The sequence below is a fragment of the Cheilinus undulatus genome, linkage group 6, assembly GCF_018320785.1.
Source record: "Cheilinus undulatus linkage group 6, ASM1832078v1, whole genome shotgun sequence".
NCBI classification, from domain to species: Eukaryota; Metazoa; Chordata; class Actinopteri; order Labriformes; family Labridae; genus Cheilinus; species Cheilinus undulatus.
The window spans coordinates 47,721,942-47,746,352 of NC_054870.1; the positions used below are offsets into that span (position 1 = coordinate 47,721,942).

Sequence of the window (24,411 nt, forward strand, 5' to 3'; positions counted from 1 at the left end):
ATAAAAGCAAAACAATGAAAAACAAGCTGTTGTTCATTTTTCATTTGTTTTTGAAAAGGAGGGAGAAACAAAAAAATGTTTTTTGGATTTTCCTTTTTTTTTTTTTCCATTTCCTTTTGTGGTACTCTTTTTTTCAACTGAAAATTGAAATATAGACAGCGTTTTTAATCTCATTGTTATAATTAAAAAGGAAGATCAAAGGAAAAAATCGTTTTCATTTTTTCACTTTCTTTTGGAAAAACAAATAAAGTGTGAGAAAATTTAAGACAATCTATTTTTTTTCCTTTTTTTCCTGTTTTTAATCCCAAAAAGAACTGAAAAATCAAATATGGCTCATTTTTTTCATCTCACTGTTAGAAACAAAAAGGAAGATCAGAGAAAGGAACTCTGATGATGTAATACTCTTTCTTTCAAAAAAAGAAATATTATATCACCAGTGCTGTTCTTTGATCTCCCCTTTTTGATTAAAAAAACAAGATGGTTTTCCTCTTTCATTTCATTTGGAATAAAAAGACAAGCAAAAAAAAGTTCATTTCCTTGTTTTGTTTTCTGCTTCTCGTTTTTTCAAAAAAGAATTGAAAATTGAAATGCGGTTTATTTTTTACATCTTATGGTTCTTATCAAAAAAAGAAAGGTAAAAAATGTGTTTTTCAATCTTCACTCTTTTTTGGACCCACACACACACACACACACAAAAGAAATAAAAAAGGTTTGTTTTCAGTTTTTTGTTCTGATTTTTGTGGTCTGTTTTTTGTTTTGCATTTCTCTTTTTTTCCAAAAAGAACTGAACAATGGTTATGGCTTATTTTCTATTTTGTTGTTCTAATAAAAAAAAGAAGATCAAAGAATGAAACTCTGGTTGATGTAATATCATTTCTTTCAAAAAAAAATAAATAAATAAAGGGAAAAGAAGAATGTTACATCACTCTTTGATCTTTCCCCTTTGTTCAGAAAAAAAAAACAAAACAAAACAATAAGATAAAACTTTTTTTTTTTTTTACATCTTTCATTTCTCTTGAAAAACAAAAACATAAGAAGAAAAGAAAAACAGTTTATTTTTTGTTTTCTGTTTTTTGATTTAATATGAACTGCCTGAAAGAGTCAAGGACAGGTTTTTCCACATTTTGTTTCCTATTTTAAAACAGTAACTGGGAAACAGCTTGTTTCTGAAATTTTGTATTTTTTTATTTTAAATTAAATTAATTGGCTGTGAAATACATCTGACCCTGGACACACCTACCAACAAGTTTTAACTCTAAAATAAATTAAGCCAACCCGACCCTTTTTGGTAACTTTTAAATGTCTCCCAAAATGTCAAACACTTCTCAATATATTAATTGATAAAGTAAAGATCATCTGTTTATACAAAAAACTCCCACATAAAACCAACCAAAGGTAGGAAGGAGCATTTCAAGTAAAAAAGGAATCGTTTCGTATCATAATAGTTCAAATAGCAGCTGCAGAAGTTTGAAGCATCTCTATCCAATGAGAGTTTTCATGAAGGCAGGTTTGCTGAAGGGCCAGTGATACTGGTTGGGGACCGGTCCATTTACATTGCACTCAAAGAAGGAGAACATGGGGAACCAAATGCGAGCCCTGCGACTGTGCTGGTAGGCCCGCGTGTTGGCTAAGGTGTGGTAGTAGAGGAAGAGGCGGGTGGTGATGTAGAAGGCGATGAACACGTCAATGGAATAGTGCTCATGAGCAGCCAGAATGAAGAAAATCCCAAACAGGTTTAAAACCCAGGAGATGGTGTGGATCATGTTCCAGGACCGTGGAGTGTCTGCAATCAGAGTCACCCGGAAGATTATTCCTTGTGATTCATTTGACCTCAGAGGAAGTTCAGTCTGTTTTTACTGGTATACCAACAGTTCAAAGTAAATGTTATCTTAGGATGCTTTACAAAAAAAAGCAGGTCTAGCAGCACCTGATGTCACCCTAACTGTACAAACACAAATTCCAAAAAAGATGGGATATTAAAGTAAAATGTGCATAAAAGCTTAAAGCTTTAATTTTCTAATCACTCTTAATATTTAATCGATTATACAGAAAAGTTCAAGTTTATAAACTTTCTCTTTTAAATATACAGACATGCTGGTTTGTTGGTTTAGGTTATTTCAAATTTAATTTTTCCTTTATGTTTTCAGTTTGAACTATTTTTTACTGTTGGTTTGTTGGTTTAGGTTTTATTTTTATTTTGGTCCAACCCTTTATTTTCAGCTTTTATTATATTTTTTTTTATTGCTAGTTATGTAGTTTTGTTTAAATTTTTATTTAGTTTCAAATTTTTGTTTTAAGTTTAAATTATTTGTCACTGCTGGATTGTTGGTTTAGTTTTTTTCAAATTTTTATTTCATTTCAACGCCTTATTTTCAACGTTAATTATTTTCTACTGTTGGTTTAGTTTTTGTTTTGTTTCCACTTTTTGTTTTCTGTTTTAGTTGTTTTTTACTGTTGGTTGTTGGTTTAATTTTTATTTCGTTTCTACTTTTTGTTTTCAGTGTAAATTATTTTTTGTCTGCTGGTTTGTTGATTTACTTTATTTATATCTTTTCTAGTTTGATGGTTTAGTATTTATTTGTGTTTTTACTGCTGGTTTCTTAGTTTAGTTTTTATTTATATTTTGTTTCCACTCTGTGTTTTAAGTTTTATTTTTTCCTGCTGGTTTGTTAGTTTAGATTTTATTTGTGAGAATGCTCCATTTAGTTTTTATTTTATTAGTTTTAGTGTTAGATTTTTTCTTTAAAAAAGAATATACGTTTAAGGTGTAACCCAACAGGGCCAGAAAAAGAAAACGAAGAATTTAAGAAATATTTACAAATAGGCTACTCTTCACTTTCTATATTATAGATTCAAACTTGATATCTGAAAACAACTCATGACTTAAATTCATTTGTGTGAAGCCTTAACTTATCAGATCAGAAAATCCTACATTCCTAGACCTGGATGGCTCAGAAAAGGGTTGGTTTCCCAACACATGTAATTTGATATAGTGCTGGGCCAGCTGGTAATAATGTGTGATTGCTATTAAACTGGCCAATAATGCAATTTGCAATCACAATTGATGTGTTTCAAAATAACTGAATATTAAAAAATGAAACAACAACAATAGCGAAAAAAACTAATTGAAATTGATTAAAATATAAATCAGGTTAGGTGTGAGAAAAATTGAAGTATTTCTATTCTTCTTTTGTTTTTTTAAGTCTCCAAAGTATGCACAGTCTCTGAAACAGATGTGCTGTTGAAATGACTGGGTAGCGGCTGTTGCACAAATGCACAACCAGGGAATAAAACTGGAAACTTCTCTTACAAAAGACTTGATCCATGACACTATTTCTATTTCTAGGTTGCTGTGTCATTCTTCCAAAATGTAATAATATTTTCCAGAGTTAATTCACAAACCAAACGTTGTAGTCCACTTTATGTTTCTCCTTCTTAAACAGCTCAGTGTTTATGGAGTTTAGTTGCTTTCTTTCCCAATTGCAAATCAGTTCTCACAACCTGATGTTAAGGAAAACGTTACAGTGTCAAAATAACCATCCGTGTGACATCAGTGCTCATCAACAGGAGCAGTTTAAAATGAGATGGTGAATATGACAGCTTAATCGGTGCAGTCAGGACACGTCAGAACACATCTGTGAGAGAGAGGAAGCATGTGTAACCGTCCTCTATATAGGTACATGAAAGGAAGACAAGGATGACGGGGTTCTTTAAAATTTTAAAAAATAATAATAATACAGAAAATACAAAAAAAACCCAAAACATATCATTTTAATTAGTTTTTTTAACTACATGTACAAAGCTGCCAGGGTGTGATTGTTCTTAGTTTATTTCCTGACCAGTTATTTCTTTTATGTAATGAATTAACCGAAAGCAATGCTTTTATTTGACATCCTTTAATTAATATAAAGGTATACTTTAGGTTAAATCACCTACAAAATGACTGCGACACAGTGAACTGTGTATTTAGTTTGAGAGCATTAATGAGCCGGTTGTAGCTGATCCGGCACTGTAAGGTACAAATTGTTACCAGTCATAAGAAAGAATAAGTTAGGCTCAACTCCACTGTTAAAAGTAGGAAGCATTCGTGACGTGCTAAAGGACAATTAAGTTTCAAGAAAATCCAAGTGCATAATTTTCTGGTACTTGTAGCGTCATTAGAAGCTGATGTTAAACAAGACCAGACATCAAATAAAGGATTAAGAGATAATTATGGGCTGATTAATGGAGCTGAACACTCAAATAAATGATAAAATATTTGGTTAAACTTTAAACGTATGAAGAAACTCCTCTGCTGGTGACATTATGAAAAGCTCCTGCAGGAGTCTGTAGCCATTTATAAAACAAATTATAACAGCTAATATGTTTTTATGTGGCAAAAATGCAGATAGATTACCTTCAGTATGACAAGTATGTATCTATTTATTCTGAATCAGCTGCTGTACATGTATTACTGTCTAAAAGCTTAAAAGATAAGTATCAGCCTTGGCAGATATGAAATTTCTGCCAATATTTACAGCTGGTATTTCTCTCATTATATGGACAGAATCTACAAATGTACCATAAGGTTGTACCTTATTAGGCGCATCAGTAAGCTTGAGGAGTTTTAAGCAGAACCAACAGTTTTACTCAGCTAAAGTTTGTTCTGTTTTTCATTCTGATTCCTTTAAACTTTAACAGTCTGCTCTAATGACTGAAGTTTCACACAGTTTAACTTTTTACACTCGAGATGACCGTTTTAATCTAGAATTTTGATAATTAAATTTAACAACGTGCCAGCACTTTGTCAAATGCAATTATAAAATATTAAAATTTTATTTTAATGTAATACAGTGCTGTGAAACTGAGAAATGTTTTAATTACTCCACTGTTTGAAAACCAAACTAGCTTTTGACAGTTTTTATTGTTAACCTTCTGGTATCTTTCAAATGCACTACTCTAATAAGCAATCCATGGACAAAAATGCCATAATGTTCATAATTATACAAAATCATTTTGTGAAACAAAAAAGACATTTCATGGAATACAAAACATTTTTGAGAAATACAAAAATATTTTGTGTAAAACAGACACTTCATTTAATAAAATCCAAAAACAGGCTCTATGGATCCTCTTACTAATGACTAAGACTAATTCTAAACAAGCGAGGACCTGTGAGTGGGATGTTTCTCAGTGTTAACTGTTGACTTTGAATGCTGATTGCAGTTCAAAAAAGTGTTGCAAAATGCTAAATAAAGGCAATTATTGCATAAATCTATTCAACTTTTTGAACTGAAAAATAGCAGTACACCAGTATATATTACTGCTGTTTAATCACTAAGAAATTACATATTTCATGCATAAGCTTGTAATGGAAAAAAGCACCACCAAGGTGTGTTCACAAAAATTAAAAATCTTACAGTTTTTCCTCAAAATGAATCACTGACATTAACATAATTCATGGTTTTATTCTGCTTTTGCAGAGAGATTAAAAAAACACGACTGAAATGGGAGTAAACTGGACATTTTTGTCCATGAGTGGTTTTTAGGGAGCAAAGTTTTAAATCAGACATTACACACACACACATACACACACACCCACACACACACACACACAAAAAGCATCAAAATCAATTTTGTTGCTAATCTTTGACATATCAGACTGGCTGAGTCAGTGACTTCTTTTAAATCTCTTCTTAAGGCATACTTTTATCTAAGAGCCTTTCCTGATTTTCTTGAATTTTAACTGCTCTTATATACCTGATTTTATTTTTTATTATTATTATTATTGTATCCAGGGCTATGCTTGAAAAGTCCCCCAGCCACCTCAAATTTATTTTTAAGAAAATAACTAATTTCTCAGACAGCTGGGATAGGCTCCAGCTCCCAGTGACCCCAAACCGGATAAGCGGTATAGAAAATAGATGTTTAGAAGTAATTTTTCATAAAACAAAAACGTAACTTCTTGTTGAAAAAGTGGCATTTAACCTTAAACGTCCATGATCATGCGCTATTATTGTCACGCAATTGCATGACAACAACGTCAAATTTTTTATTGTATTCACTTTGAGTGAAAAGTGTGATTTTCAAGTTCTCTTTCAGTTTTTGTTTGATGTCAGTGGGCCATATTAAAGAGGAAACATGATCATTTGAATATGATATAAAATGTATTTTATAAATGGGGTTCAGTTTTTTTATCCTGGACTGGCACATGTAATTTCTCATAACTCTGGCATTTTATGTCATTTTTTTTAAAAGGAAAAAAAAATCATGCATTTTTACTATCGGCCAATCATTCATTCTGTAAAAGTTAGCCCATGTGTTAAACTCTGTAACTCTGTCTGCTATTTCTGTGTTGTCCCTCTAACATAGTTTCTTGCCTCCTTAGCCTGGCCACTAATAGAAAGTCTCCTGCTGTAAAGTGAACATTTGGGCTTTAAGTCACATAGAAGTGAGGGAAGTCAGACAGCAATGAGGTATGGACAACAACTTTTAAGGTCTTTTCATGGGATTTGCCGATGATATGAAAACATTTAATAATGTCAGCTTCAAGCTGAAAAAAGGTCACACACGTGTCAAAGCCATGTACTTACATTCCGTTACAAAGAAGTTGAGCATTGTGATGACGACAGTGTGCCCACTAAACATGTAGTCTCCACACGTCTGGACACCGGTCAGAGTCATCCCAAACCCGCTCCAGATCGCCAGCGCCCTCTGAATCTTTCCCAGAGTGTCGTCGTACGTCTGACGAACAAAGACAGAGTTATCAGTCAGTGGCAGCTGTTCAGCACTTTTCAGCCAGGAACACCGAGGAAAAATAACGTGCCATTCTCCTACCATCTACAAGAATCACAGCCACTTCATGTCTAAAAATTGCTCTTATTTGTACAGAATCTTGAGTGCTTTTTTCACCTTGCTGGCACATTTGAGATGCTGTCCAGGCACAGAGAGTGAGGTGACAAACATAGTGCAACAACGGAGCAGGAACACCGTTCCCATTAGAGAACACAACCGCCTGAAGAGAATCGACCTGAAAAAGCAGCAAAAAATTACAGTAAGGGCTGTCAGCATTAATTCATTCATCTGGATTAAAAAGGTCCATCATCAGTGCATCACATTTCAGTATCTTCCTATAGCCACAGTGATGAAAAGCAAGGACTCTGCTGTACATTAACACCTCATTTCAGTTTAAAACCTCACAGACAGCTCAGTGGACAAGTCCACAGTCAACTGCAGTCAAGTTTCATCTTTTACTACTCCCTTTTTTTCTTTTCAATCAATAACAAGGTCCTTTTCCTATAGTAAAGTTAATGTCAGAATTGATCTAAGAAAAATTCCTTAATTTCTTTCAAAATAAAAGCAGGTTTGTATCCAAAGAGGAAGTCAATTACTCATAGTAAAACTCCAAAATGAAACTAAAACGTTTTTCAATGAAAAATACAGGAATAACAATTAACGCAAAAGAAAAGTCATTAATTCAGTCTGGCTTTTATGTAGTAATTTTTTTTGGCTTTTATTTGATTGTAGTTATGATCATCTACTGTATGTTTTTATGTCCAGTTTAAAAAGCTTTTAATTATTTGGAATGTTAAACCATATATCGTTTTACTATTATTATTATAAATGCTCATTTAAATATGTCTTATTTCATAAATTCTTTCCTTTACTGCTTCATCTTTTATCTGTCTCTTTTTGATCATCCATCTTTTTAATTATTGTATTGAATTAACCCTTAGAGCTCATGCGGCACAGATCCGTGCCGCAGGCACATCCCTTTGTCAATTGCTTGGTAACTTTTGAACCGTAAGTCGTAGGCACTAACTTGTTTTTTCCTATGAAAGCTCTCTGTTGTGCCTTTCTAACCATGTCTTCCATGCATTTGTGGCTCTTACAGAATATTTTCTAGTGAGCCTGGAACTTGGCTGACTATCCGGGGTCTCTAAGGGGGGGTTGTCGTATACAACAATAAGTGACACAGTTTATGAAAACGTTTATAACTCTTGAACCATAACTAATAGACACTCTTTGTTTCCTCTTCCTTCCTTCCTAAAGCCCTTTAAACTGCAGTTGAATTTGTTTGAAGGGTGCTGCATAAATAAAGTTTGACTGATTGATACAGAAATTCAGAGATTTATCCCAGAGCAGGCATCAGTGACAACAGAATAACACTGATAAAGTCAGAGGCAGAATAAAGGAGGAGCTAGGGTGGAGGGAGGTTGTAAAAGCAGCTTGCAGAGGGAGCAGCAAATTGTAGTCAGCAGTTTTAACATGGCAGTATGAGTGCAATTAGCCAACAGCATGCTTAGAATTAATCAGCTTGCCTTCAGCTGATGAGGGCTTGCATGAGATCAGCTGATCTCAGATAAATGGCTCTCTGGGCTGCCTGAACTAATGCTATGCCCCACATGCTTTTACAAAAGTTGCTAGAAATATCTGAATCATATATTTAAGCAAATTAAACACAGAATCATAAATGACGATTGCGTGACAGGATACAGAGGAAAATTCATTCCTTCTGTAAAGAAAAGCACTAGAGGTAATCGTGCAAAAGGGGGTTTTCTTTGGCTCTTTACTCCTCAATGGAGATGTTGTTCTAGTGTTGTGAAAAGGATTTGCATAATTCACTACAGACAGAAGATGCAGTGTGACAAGTCCTGCATTTAAAACTTTGTTCAAATTTTAACAGTATTATGGTACTGGCACTAAAATGTGGCTTAACTAAGATGACGGGAAGATACGGAAGTACCTGTGTTTGTGGAGGAGGAGGATCAGCAGGAGCATGTAACAAAGGATAAGCCCACAGGCTTCAGCCATGGCGAATGCCCAGGGGATTCTGGGAACACTGATAGAAAAAAAACATGTCAGCGTTTAGATTAGATATGAGTGCAGGAGGATGTGTACATGAACTCTGGACTTTTTTACCTGTCTAGGAATATGTCAGGCAGCGGCGGGTACGTCCTCATGTCAGGGACTCGCTCGTGTACGATGACCATGACAAAAGATGTGAAACCAAACACTAAAAACACATAAAAGGCACTCATAACTGTTTTCCACACCTCTGGGTCCAGTCTACCTGCCAGGTGCTGCCGACAGCGTCCGTTGGAGTGCGTTTGACAAAGCGCAGCTCCTGAACTGTACCCTGCTCTGTCTCCGTTCCTCAATCTCAGCTCTGTCCCGTTACACGACTGATCTCCTCCATTGTACCTCCTGTCTGCGCGATCGCACCTCCACTCGAGCCCTCCAGAGTCCACGCTAGAATGTCTATCAGCAGGCCGCAGACCCAGCTCCTCCACCTGGTTCTGGTTCCGTCTCTGCAGCCGGTTGAGGGCGATGGCCAGCCTCTTGATGTCTCCCAGCACGGTGAGGCCCAGTGGGGGTCCTCGCAGGTCAGCCTCAGTCAGAGCCAGCAGGGTGAGGCCGTCCAGGCGGTGCTGGGTGCACAATAACTCCACATACTCCCCAAATCCTTCTTCCTGTAGCCACTGGGCTACCTGCTTACAGGTCCATGTGCTCACGCTGTCCTCTGACAGAGCCATGGTGCTGCAGAAACACAGAGATGAAGAATGTAAGTACAGGAGGGAAGTTAAGTACTGGACTGATCTCGCGTCCTCATGATTACATCACTGTCATTGTCACTTTCAGAGCTTTAGTTTGAATATAAAACTGCCAGAGACTCGTCCAGTGACGAGCCAATTTGCATGCCATTGATCAGCCACTAGGGAAGGAGGGAAAAGGGCAGCGACTGCAAAGAAGTTAAATGATGGGTTTACCTGCAGTGTATCAGAAAATAGCTAAAGGAATGCCAACCACACTTTCACTGTGACGCCTTCATATGTCTGTTTTTACTACAATAACCTCAAAGACTAAGTTTGCAAGGGGACAAAAAGGAATTAACAGCACTAATTGTTTGATTGGCTTTGTCTTAAGATTCACACTGATGAGTAGATTATCACAGATTTGAATGCATACATTTTAAAGACTTTTTTTTTTTGGGGGGGGGGGGCTTTGCCTTTAATTTAAACAGAGAAGGAAATTGAGGAGGGAGAGAGGCACAACTCTGTGGTGACACAGGTCAGACCTGAACCTGGGCTGCCTACTTGGAGGAATACTGCCTCAGTAAAGTAAGGCCATCTGTGCCTTTAATTTAATATTCAATAATTAATGACAAATTCTCAAATTCTATAAACTGACACAAAATATTTAACAGTTCATTAGATCAGGGGTTCTCAACCCTTCCAGCCTGCGACCCCCAAAATAAAGGTGCCAGAAACCGGGGACCCCCACTGTACCTGAAGGTGGTTGAACACAACTATGCACTATTAAGAATAGTCATGTGCAGACAAGGCCACCGATAAGGGGGGATGAATGGGAGAGCTTTCTGTGCCCAGCCAAACTGGGGGGCCCATGGAGGTCAACAAAGCCTTGGTCCATTGTAAAGTTAAGCTGTGATATCTATATTTTTTATTCAACCTGAAAAACAACTCTTCTCTAAAAAAACAAATCCCTTTTTTTAATTATCTGTGTTGTAAAAAGCCTTCTTAAAATGTAAATTCCTTTTGTTAAAAAAGGATTAAAATGGTTTAAAACTTGCAAAAATGGATAATGAAAAAATGGTAGAAAAGCTGGTGAAGTTGGATTTTAAAAATAGTAGAAATGTGTTAAAGTGGCAAAAATGGGCATAAATGGGTGTGAAAAGGAGGTAAAATGCAGCTGAAATGGCTTTCAATTCAGAAAAATGGGTGGAAATTTGTTGAAATGGGATTAAAAATTGACATAAACTGGTGAAAAAGCGTTAACTGAGAAAGAAGAAATAGACAAATATTGGCAGAAATTGGTTAAACTAGCAAAAATGGGCATATCAGATAGTGCAATGGAGTTAAAATGGGAATAAATTGGGTGTAAAAAGTGGTAAAAAGGGGTTAATAGTGGCAATAATGGGTCAACAGAGGCAACATTAGGCTCAGGTGGCAAGAACTGGTTTTGATATGGCAAAAACAGGCAGATAAAAAGTGGTGGAAAGAGTTTAAAACTGACAAAAATAGGTGTTAAACGGTAAAAATGTGTTGAAATTGGAGGGAAAAAACTATGAAAAGGGGTAAAAATTGGCAAAATTGATGTGAAGTGGCAACAGTGTAATTTAAAAAATATTGTTAGTTTTTTAGGGCAACTGTAGACCCCCTCTCAGTGGCTCATGACCCCAAGATTGAGAACCACTGCATTAGATTATAGCAACAAAAGTCTTCAAACATTCCTAGAAACCCTAAAGAAAATACACAATATACTACAATTCAAAAAAATCATACATGAAAAGGTACGTTAGCTATTCGTCGATCTATAATTAACATTAAAAAACATCAAAGTGCTACAGAACCCAGAGAGAGACAAGGAGGAGAGGATGGCCCTCTCATATTCAGGTCAGGTATGGGAGCATATGCCGGTTTGGCACTTTGCCTCGTCAGCCTCGGTCCTGTACTACTCTGGCCTCCTGATGGCCATCCCCCAGGCCGGCGCCAGGCTCATACCCCATCTCTCCAGGTATCCTCCCAACTGATCACTTCATGACGCACACAGTTGCCCCCGGCATCTGGACCGGCCCAGACTAGTATGCGGTGAGCTAGATCAGGCCCAGGAAAGTGCTGATGCCGTTCTCGTATTAGAAAGCTAACCCTTCCCATCTTCACACACCTGAGCACGTCAGCATCAGACACATGATCTTGCCAGTGATACCCAAAGATGGGCTGAAGAGAAGTTATCACAAAGGAGTCCAGTTGGTGCCCCTTTGGCCATCAGTCAACATCCAGGCCTTACAAGATTACAGTGAGACAGGAAGTGCCAAGGACTGGAAGACTCTGACTTTGGTCCACGTGCTCAGGTACTGGGAACGCCACCCTGTCTTGCACAGCAAACCCATCCAAGTTTGCAGTTGAGCTCAGCCTCGCAGTCAGCAGATCAGTGATTACACTGCCAAGGTAGGTGAGCTCCTATCATCATTCACAGACACAGATTCAATGGCAGCATCCAAGGTGTCCCAGAATGTCTAAATCTTTGTTTATGCCCAGGAGACGTGCATTCCCAACGTTTCAGCCTCCTTCAGCAAGTTAAGAGCCACTACAAGGATGTCTACAGTCTCTGCGAGGATCACAGCATCATCAGCAAAGTCCAGATCAGTGATCCATTTGGTCCACATTCTTTAAAATCTCTTCTTTTGGACTTTGAGGGAAAATGACTCATTTTCTATTGTATGTATTTCATATATAATGTCTATCCAGTCATTTATTGTAGGCATGGAGGATTAAGCCATTTCCTCCTGAAAGCAGAAATAATTTTTCCTCATCTTTTATCTATATTACTCCATTAATCAAATTCAACATCATCTATGTATACTGTACCACTTCTCAAAGGGATATTGGCTCTAAATACAGTAGTGATGTGCTTATGGATTTTCTCCCAATAAGGCATAAAGACCAGGCAGGTTCAGAAAACATGGTCATGGTTGGTGTCATTCACTCCACACAGTCTCCAGCAACTGCTCCTAGATGATAAACTTCTGCTCTGCTGATGTCAGTAACTCAGAAAAACAGAGCAAAATCGTATTTTCACATGTGAATGCAGTACACTTCTGTGCAGCAGGCTACAGAAACAGAAATGTCTGAAGTTACAGCTTACAGTACTGACAGCAGAGATTATGCTGAACAGTGAAAGGCTGCTAAAGCTTGCATGCTGTTTCAACACAGCCAGAATAGTTATTTTTAACACAGATCCTGCCTCTGATGGGGTGCCACTGATTAGCCGGTTAGAAAACTGTTTTAAAGAACCCAATCATTTACAAGGAAGCAGGTGTCAGAGGATATCTTTATCTTAAAAATGTACAGAGTCACAGGTGTGAACATTTGAGCTCATTTAAGAAGAAAACTGAGATGTTAATGAAACTAGCTGCACATCTGACATTTTTCTTTAATTTTAATGTTACAAAGACTTGTTAATAAATTTTGAGGACAATAAGCATAAATTATTGTCTAGAGAACTTGGGGAACTTTCACCTTAGAGGGGTAAAAAATGGAAAAATGAGCACAAAGCAGGCTAAGGAATGCAAGACAATAACATTATAATCTCAATGGAAATATTTCTCTTTTACATTAACAGTTTTAATATTATTTTTTGGGGTCTGGACTTTTTGTGTAAAAGCATCATTCATTTAAAAGCATCCTGTTTTAATCTGGACTTCAATTTTAAATTGTGGTACTTTATAAACTAAATGAGAGACGAATCGAGCAGTGAATCTCCCGAGCTCTTGTTTGGAATATATTTTTAGATTCTCCCACTTACTTGGGATTACCTGATAGTTTTAAAACTTATCTAAATCCTTTCCAAAATCCACACACATTTCTCTAAAATGTAAAAGAAATATTACCTAAAATTTCTACCCCATTAAAACTACCCCAAAATTTCTTTAACTAGCCCAAAATGTTGCATTGAAACTTTATCATGAAGGCAGAACATTTCATTGAAAAATTTATCCAGGGGTGGAGATGGCCTTTTGGTTGAAGGCACTCTAATCTAACGTCTAATCCAGCCAGTGGCCCTTTCCCACATGTCTCTCCTCTACTTTCTCATCCCTGTTTCTGACTCCATCCACTGTCCTTCTCTATCAGTAAAGGCACAAAAAGCCAAAAAGAAATCTTTAAAAAAATATCCAAAAAAATCCATAGAAATTTCAGAAAAAATGTATAGAGAATTCCCCTTAATTTTTCTTATCAAATTACCCAAAAATCTACAAATATATTCTCCAAGACTCCACGAAAATGACCCCAAAATGTAAAGGACCCCCCCCCCCCAAAAAAAAACATTAAAAAAATTCTAATAAATAACAATTTTCCTTGAAAACACCTAAAAATTAAAAAGCAAATCCTCCCAAAAATTACAAATCAAATTTTAAAAAATCCAAAAACAATTTTATAAACATGCCTGAAAAATCCAAATTTCCCCAAAACACCTGAACAATTTTTTCAAATTTCCATGAAAATGCTCACCAAAAATAAAATGAACCAAAACTTCCAATAAAACCCTACAAAATATCCAAATATATCCCCCAAATTTCCATGTAAATACTTGAAAATTTCCAAACAAATTTCCTAAAATGTCCAAACAAATTCCCCTAATATTTCTTATCAAATTCCCCAAAAAATTCCAAATATTTCCCGAAGATTCTATAAAAATTACAGCGAATTCCCCCAAACATCAAGGACCTCCAACCCCCCCAAAAATCCCAATCAAATAAAAATATCAAATAAATATCTAAAAATAAGAAAACAAATTTTCCCAAAAATCACAAATCAAAATGCCCCAAAAATCCAAAAATCAATTTCATGATTATGCCTGAAAATTTCCAAATAAATTCCTAAAGACATCCAATTTTTTTTTTAAATTTCCATGAAAATGCACAACCCCCCCAAAAAAAGAAAACGCTGAAAAAATACCCCCCAAAACTTCCAATGAAACTATACAAAAAAACACTAACATGCTTCCCTGATTTCCATTTAAATACTTGAAATTTTCTAAACAAATCCCCTAAAATTTCCATGAAAATTCCTGAAATTTATAGCAAATTTCCCAGAATTTCAAACCCATCCCTTTACATTTATTATCAATTCCCCAAAGTTTGCAAAAAAACTCTCAAAAATTCTGTGAAAATGCCAGAGAATTCCTCCAGAGTATCAAGGCCCCGAAAAAAATCCTTCCCAAATTTCCATGAAAATGCAAAAAAAAAAAAAAAAAAAAACCCAAAAACAAAAATAAAAAAAGACAAAGGCAAAACCCCCCACAACTTCAAATGAAACGCTCCAAAATATCCAAGTATATCACCAAAATGTCCTTTAAATACTTGAAAATTTCCCAACTAATTCCCTAAAATCTCCATGAAAATTTCATATTAATATTTCTGAGAAATTTTTCTACCATTTCAATTTTCTTAAACTTCAGTGGAACCTCTGGACAATTATCTCATAAATTCTAATCATCAGAAATGATTACAATGTTTCAGGAAAGCCAAGATGTAACGTCCTCATATGTACATTAGAGGTGGGAATCACTAGTGGCCCCACAATACGATATTATCACGATACTTGGGTCATGATTTGATATTATTGTGGTTCTAACCATTTTGCAATAGAGTGAGTATTGCGATACCATACATTGCAATATATTACCATCTGTGCCATTTTTTCAGCTTTTTAGCTGACGTAGCATTAGTCTTGCTCTCATATTTATCATATTTCAGCAGTATTTCATTATCATGTAACACTTTTTGCAAACCTCATGTGTCATGTCCATCTTATTCATGCCCTGCTTGCATTCCTAATGTCCTTCCCCTGGTGCTGCCATGTTTGTTGTACTAACTTTCTCCTGCTCTATGACCGTCACCTCTGCCAACTTCACTGGACAAACAATTGTCCAAACAGTTGATTTTATTTTTCCATTATCATAGACTTCAGTTCATATTAGAATTGATTTGAAAAAAATCGATACTTGATGAGACAACATGACATATCACCAGACAAAATATCGCGATACTATGCTGTATTGATTTTTCCACCTACCCCTAATGTTACATGCAGGGTCTTAGGGGCTTAAAGTAGAAGTATCTCTTACTTAAACACACTTTCCTAAATTGGACATGCTCATTGCTCGAGCACGTTGACAGATAGAGACTACGGATGTAAAAGCATACATGTGGCAGAAAACCGGGATGCAGGTGCAGTTGGAGGAAGCCCACTGTTGGATGTGACCCAGCATTGTCCCATCAGCTGGCTTCATGTCTGCGCCTCGACTGTTCAAATGCAAGAAACTGAATAACAGAGCAGGCCAATGCTTTGTTTCAAACATAAACAAATAAAAAGAACTGAACCTGACTGAGCACGAGTGTCCTCTCTGCTGCACTGGTGTCCTTTTATAGTAAACGATGACAAACTTTGAGTGCTGCTGTAAGGCTTACGAGAACCAGCTCTTCTCCCACACACAGACTCAGTCACTCTCTCTCTCTCTTCTTGTTTTTGCCTCATCTTTGCTCTTTGACCCTCTGATAAGCTTGACACAGGGCAGCTCGGCCTCTCTGCTCCAAAGGTCTGTCACCCTCAGACAGGACACCTGTTCAGCTGTGAGCGATACACGCTGATAGAGAGGCAGATACTGACAGGAAAACACACAAGTAGGCAGAATTTCAGCTATCAGGCATGATAATTGATGAGGGGACGATACACACTGATTGTTTTCTGAGGCAGGTGATTATTCAGACATAATGTGTGAACATAAAAACATTCCCTCCCATAAATGGAAGTGCAAAGTAAAATGATGCTATTCCAACATTTTTCTGCAGCTAACTCCAACCTCCTTCTAACCTTGGTCGTTGTGAAACAATCCAGAAGGCGAGTGATGTTAGGTCGAGGAGACACTACAGATGTTGCAATAAATCTCACTACTTTTGTTGTTAACCACCATTAATCACATCCTTTTTATCACACTGCAAATTTCCACTATTTTGCATCTTAAAACTGTTGTTAAACTGTGTGTTATCTTAGATTTTACTCCTGTCTTAACTAAGGATTTCCTGTTTGAACACAGACTTTACTTACAGGTAGATCGAAGATCATAAGGTGAACTTAACCATGGAAAAAAGAGCTTGATATGGACTGAAAAGGAATTAAAGGAACAGTTACAAGGTAAGTGCTTGACAACAAAAGGGCAGATGACTTTCGACTTATCCATGAGGCTGTCCCTAAGGTTTTTTTTTCTTTTTTTTAGTGAAATGAGACATTCTGGAGCAGCAGTGGAATTATTTTACATTACTGTGGCTACAGGGAGATGCTGCAGTGGCTTAACCAAAGTGTTCTTTATCCATAGACTGTAGAAAGAATTGGACAAACCCCGTGAGACGTCAGTCGTCTGCTTACAATAGGCGGACTCAAACGGCTCTTGAAGCCAATCTGTGGAGGCTTCCATATTGAAATTGCGGTCTCAACCGAACTTTGGATCAACCTAACGGCCCGCCCACTAAGCGCGACTTCATGTCAGCCTGCTAGCTAGGATTCCGGTTGACAGAAATGGAGCCTCTGCCTGCCGAGCTATCTGTCAATCAAATGAGACGCACCAATCAGCTTTCATCCTAAATATAATCCAAACAATCGTGGTACAAAAAAATTCACCACCCTGTACAGTGGGAGCACAATAAGACACTAGCTAATGAGACAGGTTTGGTGTTTTGAACCAGGCTGTAAACCAGTTTAATTTGTGTGTCAAAACCGGCTGTTTAACATGTGTGTAGATGGAACTTCCGGTGTTCCTGCAGCCAGCTTCAAGTGGACAGTCGCAGTATAGCAATTTTTTGCACTTCCGCATTGGCTTCATTTTTCAGGACCGGAGGTTGCCGCTTGGCTTTATCGCTATTAAAAAACATGATCTTTCTTTTTTTTAGGGCCTGAGCACTTCTAGCTGAGTAGGCCCTATTAAAACCAAAGAAATTATTGTTTTTTTATTTGTATTATTTAATAATTGGCAGCTTGTCTGTGTGTCTGTTTCAATTTGCACGCCACACCGTTGCTCCAATTGTCCTTGATACTTTTCAGAAGCCTTCTTGGGTGTAGTGGTTCAAAACTGGTGCCATGACAAAATCATTAATATGTACAGACATTCCCTAAAATTCAAAATTGTTGTTCCTTTCACTTCAGTTTCCCCCCTCCCCATCTCAGCCACCTATTATGTCATTCCCCTGTATAATGCATACGCTCACTCTGCCACTATGCCGAGGAGCAGACAGCCTTCGTTCTCAAACAGCCTGAAAGACAGAAACTACAGTGGGCTTGTGTGTCTTGTTTTCTTCTATAACTGAGAGAGAACGTGATAGAGCTGAAAAACAGCCAGACTCTGTTGAGACAGGCCCACAAGGAAATGCATTTGGCACACCTGGATGTGATGATTCACCTGCAGCCAAACGGTGTGATGCTTTGCTAAAGCTGTACAATAAAGTGCAAGCTCTAAAACTCAAACAGCTTTAATGCTCCTCTTGTTGTGTTGTAGGTCATTCACCAAAATTATGCACCAGTGCGCAGACACGCTGAGCCATTATGCAGTTATTTGGGGGGACCCATGCAAACAGGTCTTATTCTATAAGAGTGTAATGACAGCGTCAATAACAGCACAGCCTAGTGAGTTGGTAAATATTACTTTGATATTGCTATTACTAATCATAACCAGGAGTGAAATAAGTCTGAGACTATCAGCTGCTTTTTTATCTACTTGTTCCATCATTACACATGATGAAGATGAGAATGCTGTAGGGGTTTTAAGACTTTCTTCATTCAGGGTTGGACACATGCAGTGTGAGAGCAAATAATAGTCAGAAATTCAGTGAGAGTAAGATTAAGCAAATCCTCCTGCGCAGGGCTCTAGTTGCAAGGAATAACTTGATAAATATTAGATTATTAGTAGGTAAATACTTCCTTAATATTGTCATATTTCTGAGTTATTACTTGGAAAATGCCAATTTAATACTAGGTAATTACCACTTGTTTCTCTAAAATGACTTGGTAATTAGAGGCCACTAAAATAAAGTGCAATCAAAGATTGTTTTCAAACTTAATAAGCATGCTTTAGTCAAATGAGGGTTAAAATTATCATTAAAAACATGTTTAAAGCAGAACACATTAAATGTCTCTTTCAGTAAAAGAGTGTTGACCTGCTGATCACCAAGAAGAGGAACAATCAGAGGAAATCTAACCCGAAACTGCAGTTTTAAGGAGATGACTCTGAAGAGTTTTCTTTCTGTGGTGGAAGTCAACCAGTGCAGATTTAAGCTGCCTGAACATATTTCACATTTCACAGAGAATAAAAGAAAGAATCTGGACTTTGGAAATCAGCAGCTAGAGTGCTTTTTGTCCTCATAAAAGGGGAAGTGTAAAAACTCTGAGATTGCTTCAGGTCACCTCTCAGTGTTACTGTAACACTGGTTTATGAGTAAATATAATTACACAGATCATCTATTGTTCACTTTACAGGGCTTACAAAATGTGTTTATTGTCACTGCTCCTTTGTGGACATGATGTGAGATAAAACCGCAAATTACTTAATTTTTCCTTCAAAAAGCCGTGAATATGAGCATGAGCAAAAGAAGGGAAGAAATACAGAGGTTCACTTTCTCCTCGTCTGCCTGCTGTATGAAGCAGTCAGAATTAGCAGAGTCATTATTATTTTAGACGTTATTTTACCAAGGTCAGTAGTTTAAATTTACGTCACTATCTATACTGTAAGTATATGTAAAACAGGGGTGTGTTACTGGTGGGCCAGAGGCCTCATGCGGCCCTCCACCTCACTCGATGCAGCCCCCGAGTCAATCTCAGTTCTACGTATTTAAAGAAACCATGACAAGATCTGTCATGAAAACATGAAAAAAACAAACATTTTTCTTAAAATATTTGATTATGGCTGTAAGCTTAGTCCGTTAACAGAAATGAGAAGACATAATTGGCTGCAATTGTGTCTGTAAAGCTTTTTATGTGCATGAATTAATGCACATGAAATAAAAATAAAAAATAACCGTAAAATAATTAAAAATAAGACATGATCATGTTCACAGCAACAACAAAGGAACTTGAAATGTATTTAATTGTGTTTATCTCATTAAATGAACCATCTCTCATGGAACTTGGGTTTTAAAAACACACGTCGGCACGATATATCGCAATATATTATATTGCAATACTCACTGTATTGCAAAATGTTTAAAATCGCAATAACATCAAATCGTGACTCAAGTATCATGATAATATCGTGGGGACACTAGTAATTCCCACTCCTTATATCGAATGATCTTAGCAGACACAAATATTTAAAAGTGTAGTTCTGACCTAAAACTTCAGTCCTTAAAACACATAATTCAAAGTTTGAGGACGAACAAATTAACAAGTTTTGGTTCTTAAAACAGACTTTAAAGTGTAAAGAATGATGATGAATTAAGAAAAAGACTAAAGTTGACGTAGGTGTGGTGGTCCTAACTAACTTATTTGGTTGTTAGGCCAATATTTACTGCTGATATAGTCAGAATTTGTAGCCAAAATACTGTTTGTATCAAACCAATAATATTGTAGCAATAATAAACATTGTTTTCTCATTTTAATGTTAAGTAAAAGAAGATTTGTAACTGCTCTGAATAAATCAACTGTAATAATCAATATCTTATTATTATAAGGACATTTTAAGCCAGTCATGATATGAGTTTTTGTCTTTAGGTTAGCTCAGAGCTCTAAGCAGTGACCACGCAGACTACCGATTGTTGTAAATAACCATATTATGGCTGGCTGCCAGTGACAGCCCCACAAAGGCCAACACCATCAGACTAAAGACCTTCACATTAAAGTCTCAGAGCTAACTCACCTGTGTGGCTCTGCTCCGTCTCCTCACAGAGAGAGAAGATCTTTGGAAACAAGTCTCTGGATTGTACTAGCATGTCCCAGTAGTGGCTTGACTTGGGGATTCATAAGTGCCCTGTCAGCTAGTTTGGCCGGCTTACAGTTAGTCACAGAGTGCGCTGACACACAGCTGTGTGAGAGAGAAAGCCCTTCAGTGTGAGTGAGACTCTGTTTAACAAAGGGCTCATAGTTCACCAGCAACAATAAAACGTCACATTTTGGCCTGAGATAAACTCTGAAAGGTTAACGTATGTTGTCATGATTTCTTTGATGGGAGAGCTGAAGCAGTAATTTGTTAGTGTAAACGAAAGTGTAAGGGTTCATGTTGAAATGAGGACAAACTAAATCAAAGAAAGTACATTTCCTGTTGTAAAGTTTCTATCAAAGGCTACTGAAAACAGATTTCTCCCCATGCTTACCAGAAATCCACAGTCACTGTGCTGTCAGAGGGTGTGGATGAGCTGTGTCAGAGGAACACTTCATGACAAACATGTTGCTGTCATCTAGGCAACCAAACAGGAAGAACAAAATGAACAACAGCAGGAAAGAGGAGCTGCTGGCTTCAGGGAGGGAGGCTCGCTGGATCACACTGACATCTGCTGGCCAGACAACAAAACAACTGTAGAAGTTACACCTGGATTTCCACCTCTGGGTACTGTGGTGCTGCCAGAGGTCCTCTGTTCATTTCTACCAAATAAAGAAGGCCTAAACGAAGTCCAAGAAAATGTTTTACCCCTGAAATGTCTCTGCAGGTTGAAAGGCCGAGGGACTAAAGAGCATTTTCTGTGTTTGTTTCATCAACTAAAACTAACTTGACCCCCGCTGAAGCAGTGCCACCGAGGAACCTACGCTCCCATTGATTACTATGGTGTCAAAATTTCAAAGTCTGAGAAAAACAGAACGGGTGCGCGGATCATCACCAAAATCTAATCAATTCTTCCCTGTCACTATCCCAATATTCCCTGAAAGTTTGGTGAAGATCTGACTTTCCGTTCTTGAGTTATCTTGTACACATACAAACAAACAAACAAAGATGCGGAACACTTTACATAACCCCCTGCCGATTTCATCGGCATGAGTAATGAAGATGAGGCATACAAAGTAAAAAGCACCTCCATAAAAAGCTACGTTAACTATGTGTTGAAACAACACACATCACAAACCCTCTGCGTTGGAATATATATTATATTATATTTTTACAATTAGTTATGTTTTTACTTGGCTCTTAAACTCACAGCAGTCGATGAGTCTGGCTTTACTAAGAGCAAAGTGTCTGCTGATGGTGGTTTAATGTTGATTTGCTCTCAGTAATGCAACAAAGAATACAGTCTAAACTTAAATCTGAATGTTTTTTTTAAACTGTATGGCTTCAATTTGATAAAACATAAATTATCTCGGTCCTTCAGACTTATTTTGTTGAAACAGTTCCACAAGATAAGCCAGGATGTGGGTGTAAGCTGCACCACCTGTTCCTGTCAGTCATGCTACAGCAGCAAAGGCAACAACAGCAGTGAGGCTCATTTTTAAGGAATAATCAGCATCCAATAAACTTTCAAATGTCTGAGAGAAAACCAATCCAAAGTGCTGCCTGTGAGGGAAGTAATAATACTCCAAACTTGGAGCAGAGAAGTGTTGATGACACAGAAGAGGCTCAGAAGTCCACATATATCACAGAGGAGTCAAAACGAAAAATCCCATCTCTGCAGGAGCTGGAGGAGGTTTTACATTCAGCTCCACACTCCTGTAGGCACGGAGATGAGGTGTGGCCAAACCTCTACCTCGGAGACATGTGAGTACCATACATGATCATAAATGTCTTTAAGATACATATACAACATACTGTATATACAGCATGTTATATCTGTGACAGGTTCATGTCTCATGATAAACTGGGGCTCTATAATCTGGGCATCAATCATGTTCTGAATGCGTCACACGGGAAACTGTGCTGTAAAGGCAGCGACGATTTTTACGGCACTACAGTGAAATACTACGGAGTCCCAGCCAACGACCTGCCAACGTTTGACATTTCCCCTTTCTTCTACCCTGCTGCTGAGTTTATTCACCACGCTTTGACTTCTGGAGGTAACTCTGCCACACATTCATTACAAAAAAAATCACAGATAATATTAAACGATGGAGGACACAAACCAAGCAGCTGTGCAAAAGTGGAGCCAAAATATACACCAAGAAAGGTGCTAGAGTCTGTGAGGTAACAGTTGTCTGCAATCATCCCATCATTCTTTGATAGACAGCTGATGCCTCTAGGAAAGGATAATTTCTCCTTAAATTCGTTGGAGCCAGCATGAATTCTCAATGAATTTCTTTTTTGCTTTTATTGTGCCATGTGACTTTAATGTCTGCAGAGAAAATGCTTTTCTTGGTCTAGAACCTACCAGAGTAGTGCGTGGTAATTTCCTCTCGTTAGACAGCTCTAGGTTGTTTGCAATCTCGTGATCCCTGATGTTTGTTGCAGGTCAAGAAGTGGGGGACAGCCATTTGGAATGAATAAGAACCGAGGAAAGCTAGCATTTACCAGCTCTAAATGGACCTGTACACTGTAATTATCATCGAAAATTTCTGCGTACACTGATTGCAATTCCCTTCACGCGCTTTCACACAGAGGGCTTGACCGCTCATTTTACATATGAGAAAACTTTAGCTTGCTACCTAGTGGGCTGATGCTATAACTTGTATGTGTTTAAAAAATCTATATTATTGTGAAGTGTTATCATAATAATACTGGAAATGTCGATAAAATATCACGTTATTTACTTTCCCTGTGATGCTGAGTTGGAACTAGCAGCAGCAGCGTCTTTGTCAGCCATCATTGCGCATGTGTGATGGGTGGAACTGGGGCTCGATTAGTCTCCCTATGACCTGCCTGTGACCCCGGTGATGTCATTTGAATGCTTTTCGCCTTGTACCCAAGGACTTGAGTTTGTATGCGTAGAAATCAGATTCGTATTCGTGACTGCTTGAAGTCGTAGCTTTTAGATTCATACATAACACGTAATTTGCTGACTCGTATATACAAAACAATTTTTTGGGTACAAAGCATTTATTTACGCACAAAGTTTTCAAACCCAGATACAAAGTGTGGAAGTTATGCATACAGACTTTTGACAGCGATGGTACACCATAATTCTGCATTTAAAGGAGACTTCAGACTGGACAGGCAAGAGTACATCTGAAATGTTTTCTATGAAGAATGCAGCCCCTGATTAGGGACACAGCTGATGAATGCTGTAGAAACACACTCAATTATTATTCTCTTTGTTGTGGTTTTCAGGAAAGGTGTTTGTACACTGTGCTGTGGGCGTGAGTCGTTCGGCTACATTGGTCCTGGCATATCTGATGATTCATCACAATCACAGCCTGCTGTCATCTATACATGCAGTGCAACAAAAACGCTGGATTTTCCCCAACAGAGGCTTCCTGCGACAGCTTATAGCTCTGGACAGAAAACTGCTGGATGAACGGTCAAATTAGTAAAATGAGAAGATTTGGAGAACAACTCTATGCTATAAATAATTTAAAAAAACACGTTTTCACCACAAGGACTATGGACTACTGAGGAGCTTCTGAGGTGTCCTCAGTGTGTTGTCTGTTTTTCTCTGTGACGTCCAAAGACCTGGGGGGATGAGGACAGGCAGCCTGCTGACGCCTTAAAAAGTCACACCTGTTCTATAAAGGTCTACATACGCATGCTGTGTCTATGACAAATACTTTCATCAATAAGAAATGACAGCTGCAGAACTTAACCTTACGAACAACCTCTTCTTGTTTAGTTTTATTACTTTTTATGTCTTATTCAACACTGACTTTGTAGGTGTATAAATGTAAATTAAGAACCATTATTTTCTAAGAGACTTTTATGATAAAAATATTATCCATACCTGTTTAAACTCAAAAGTGTCTGTCTTGTGCTTTATTACTTTATCTTACCTGGGATTGATAATCACATTAGTAATAT

At 37.4% G+C, this 24,411-nt stretch overlaps 2 protein-coding genes across 4 annotated transcripts; one reads left to right on the plus strand and one right to left on the minus strand.

Moving 5' to 3' along the window:
- Window positions 1-678: 678 nt before the first annotated feature.
- Window positions 679-22,907, minus strand: LOC121511034 (sphingomyelin synthase-related protein 1-like). Of its 3 annotated transcripts, none has more exons than XM_041789519.1 (6): window positions 22,832-22,907; window positions 8,902-9,519; window positions 8,726-8,821; window positions 6,892-7,009; window positions 6,573-6,723; window positions 679-1,783 (listed from the first exon to the last, which is right to left on the minus strand). In XM_041789519.1, exons 2-6 carry the CDS (start codon window positions 9,513-9,515, stop codon window positions 1,479-1,481), a joined length of 1,284 nt encoding a protein of 427 aa, XP_041645453.1. In that variant the 5' UTR covers window positions 9,516-9,519; window positions 22,832-22,907; the 3' UTR covers window positions 679-1,478. The 3 variants fall into 3 exon arrangements, with proteins under 3 accessions (XP_041645453.1, XP_041645454.1, XP_041645455.1); XM_041789520.1 differs by lacking the exon at window positions 22,832-22,907 and adding an exon at window positions 20,855-20,944; XM_041789521.1 differs by lacking the exon at window positions 22,832-22,907 and adding an exon at window positions 20,401-20,496.
- On the plus strand, window positions 21,941-24,300 carry LOC121511035 (dual specificity protein phosphatase 13-like). Its single transcript, XM_041789522.1, has 3 exons — window positions 21,941-22,224; window positions 22,306-22,520; window positions 23,728-24,300. Exons 1-3 carry the CDS (start codon window positions 21,992-21,994, stop codon window positions 23,925-23,927), a joined length of 648 nt encoding a protein of 215 aa, XP_041645456.1. The 5' UTR covers window positions 21,941-21,991; the 3' UTR covers window positions 23,928-24,300.
- Window positions 24,301-24,411: the final 111 nt, after the last annotated feature.

What these genes read in the sequence shown, in the direction of transcription:
- LOC121511035 (XM_041789522.1), top strand. Translation starts at nt 21,992, where the DNA reads ATGTCTGAGAGAAAACCAATCCAAAGTGCTGCCTGTGAGGGAAGTAAT. An exon ending in AACCTCTACCTCGGAGACAT is followed by an intron (nt 22,225 to 22,305) that starts GTGAGTACCATA and finishes TATCTGTGACAG; the next exon opens with GTTCATGTCTCATGATAAAC. An exon ending in CCACGCTTTGACTTCTGGAG is followed by an intron (nt 22,521 to 23,727) that starts GTAACTCTGCCA and finishes TGTGGTTTTCAG; the next exon opens with GAAAGGTGTTTGTACACTGT.
- LOC121511034 (XM_041789519.1), bottom strand. Translation starts at nt 9,515, where the DNA reads ATGGCTCTGTCAGAGGACAGCGTGAGCACATGGACCTGTAAGCAGGTA. An exon ending in ATCTCAAATGTGCCAGCAAG is followed by an intron (nt 6,724 to 6,891) that starts GTGAAAAAAGCA and finishes TTTGTTCGTCAG; the next exon opens with ACGTACGACGACACTCTGGG. An exon ending in CAACTTCTTTGTAACGGAAT is followed by an intron (nt 1,784 to 6,572) that starts GTAAGTACATGG and finishes CTCTGATTGCAG; the next exon opens with ACACTCCACGGTCCTGGAAC.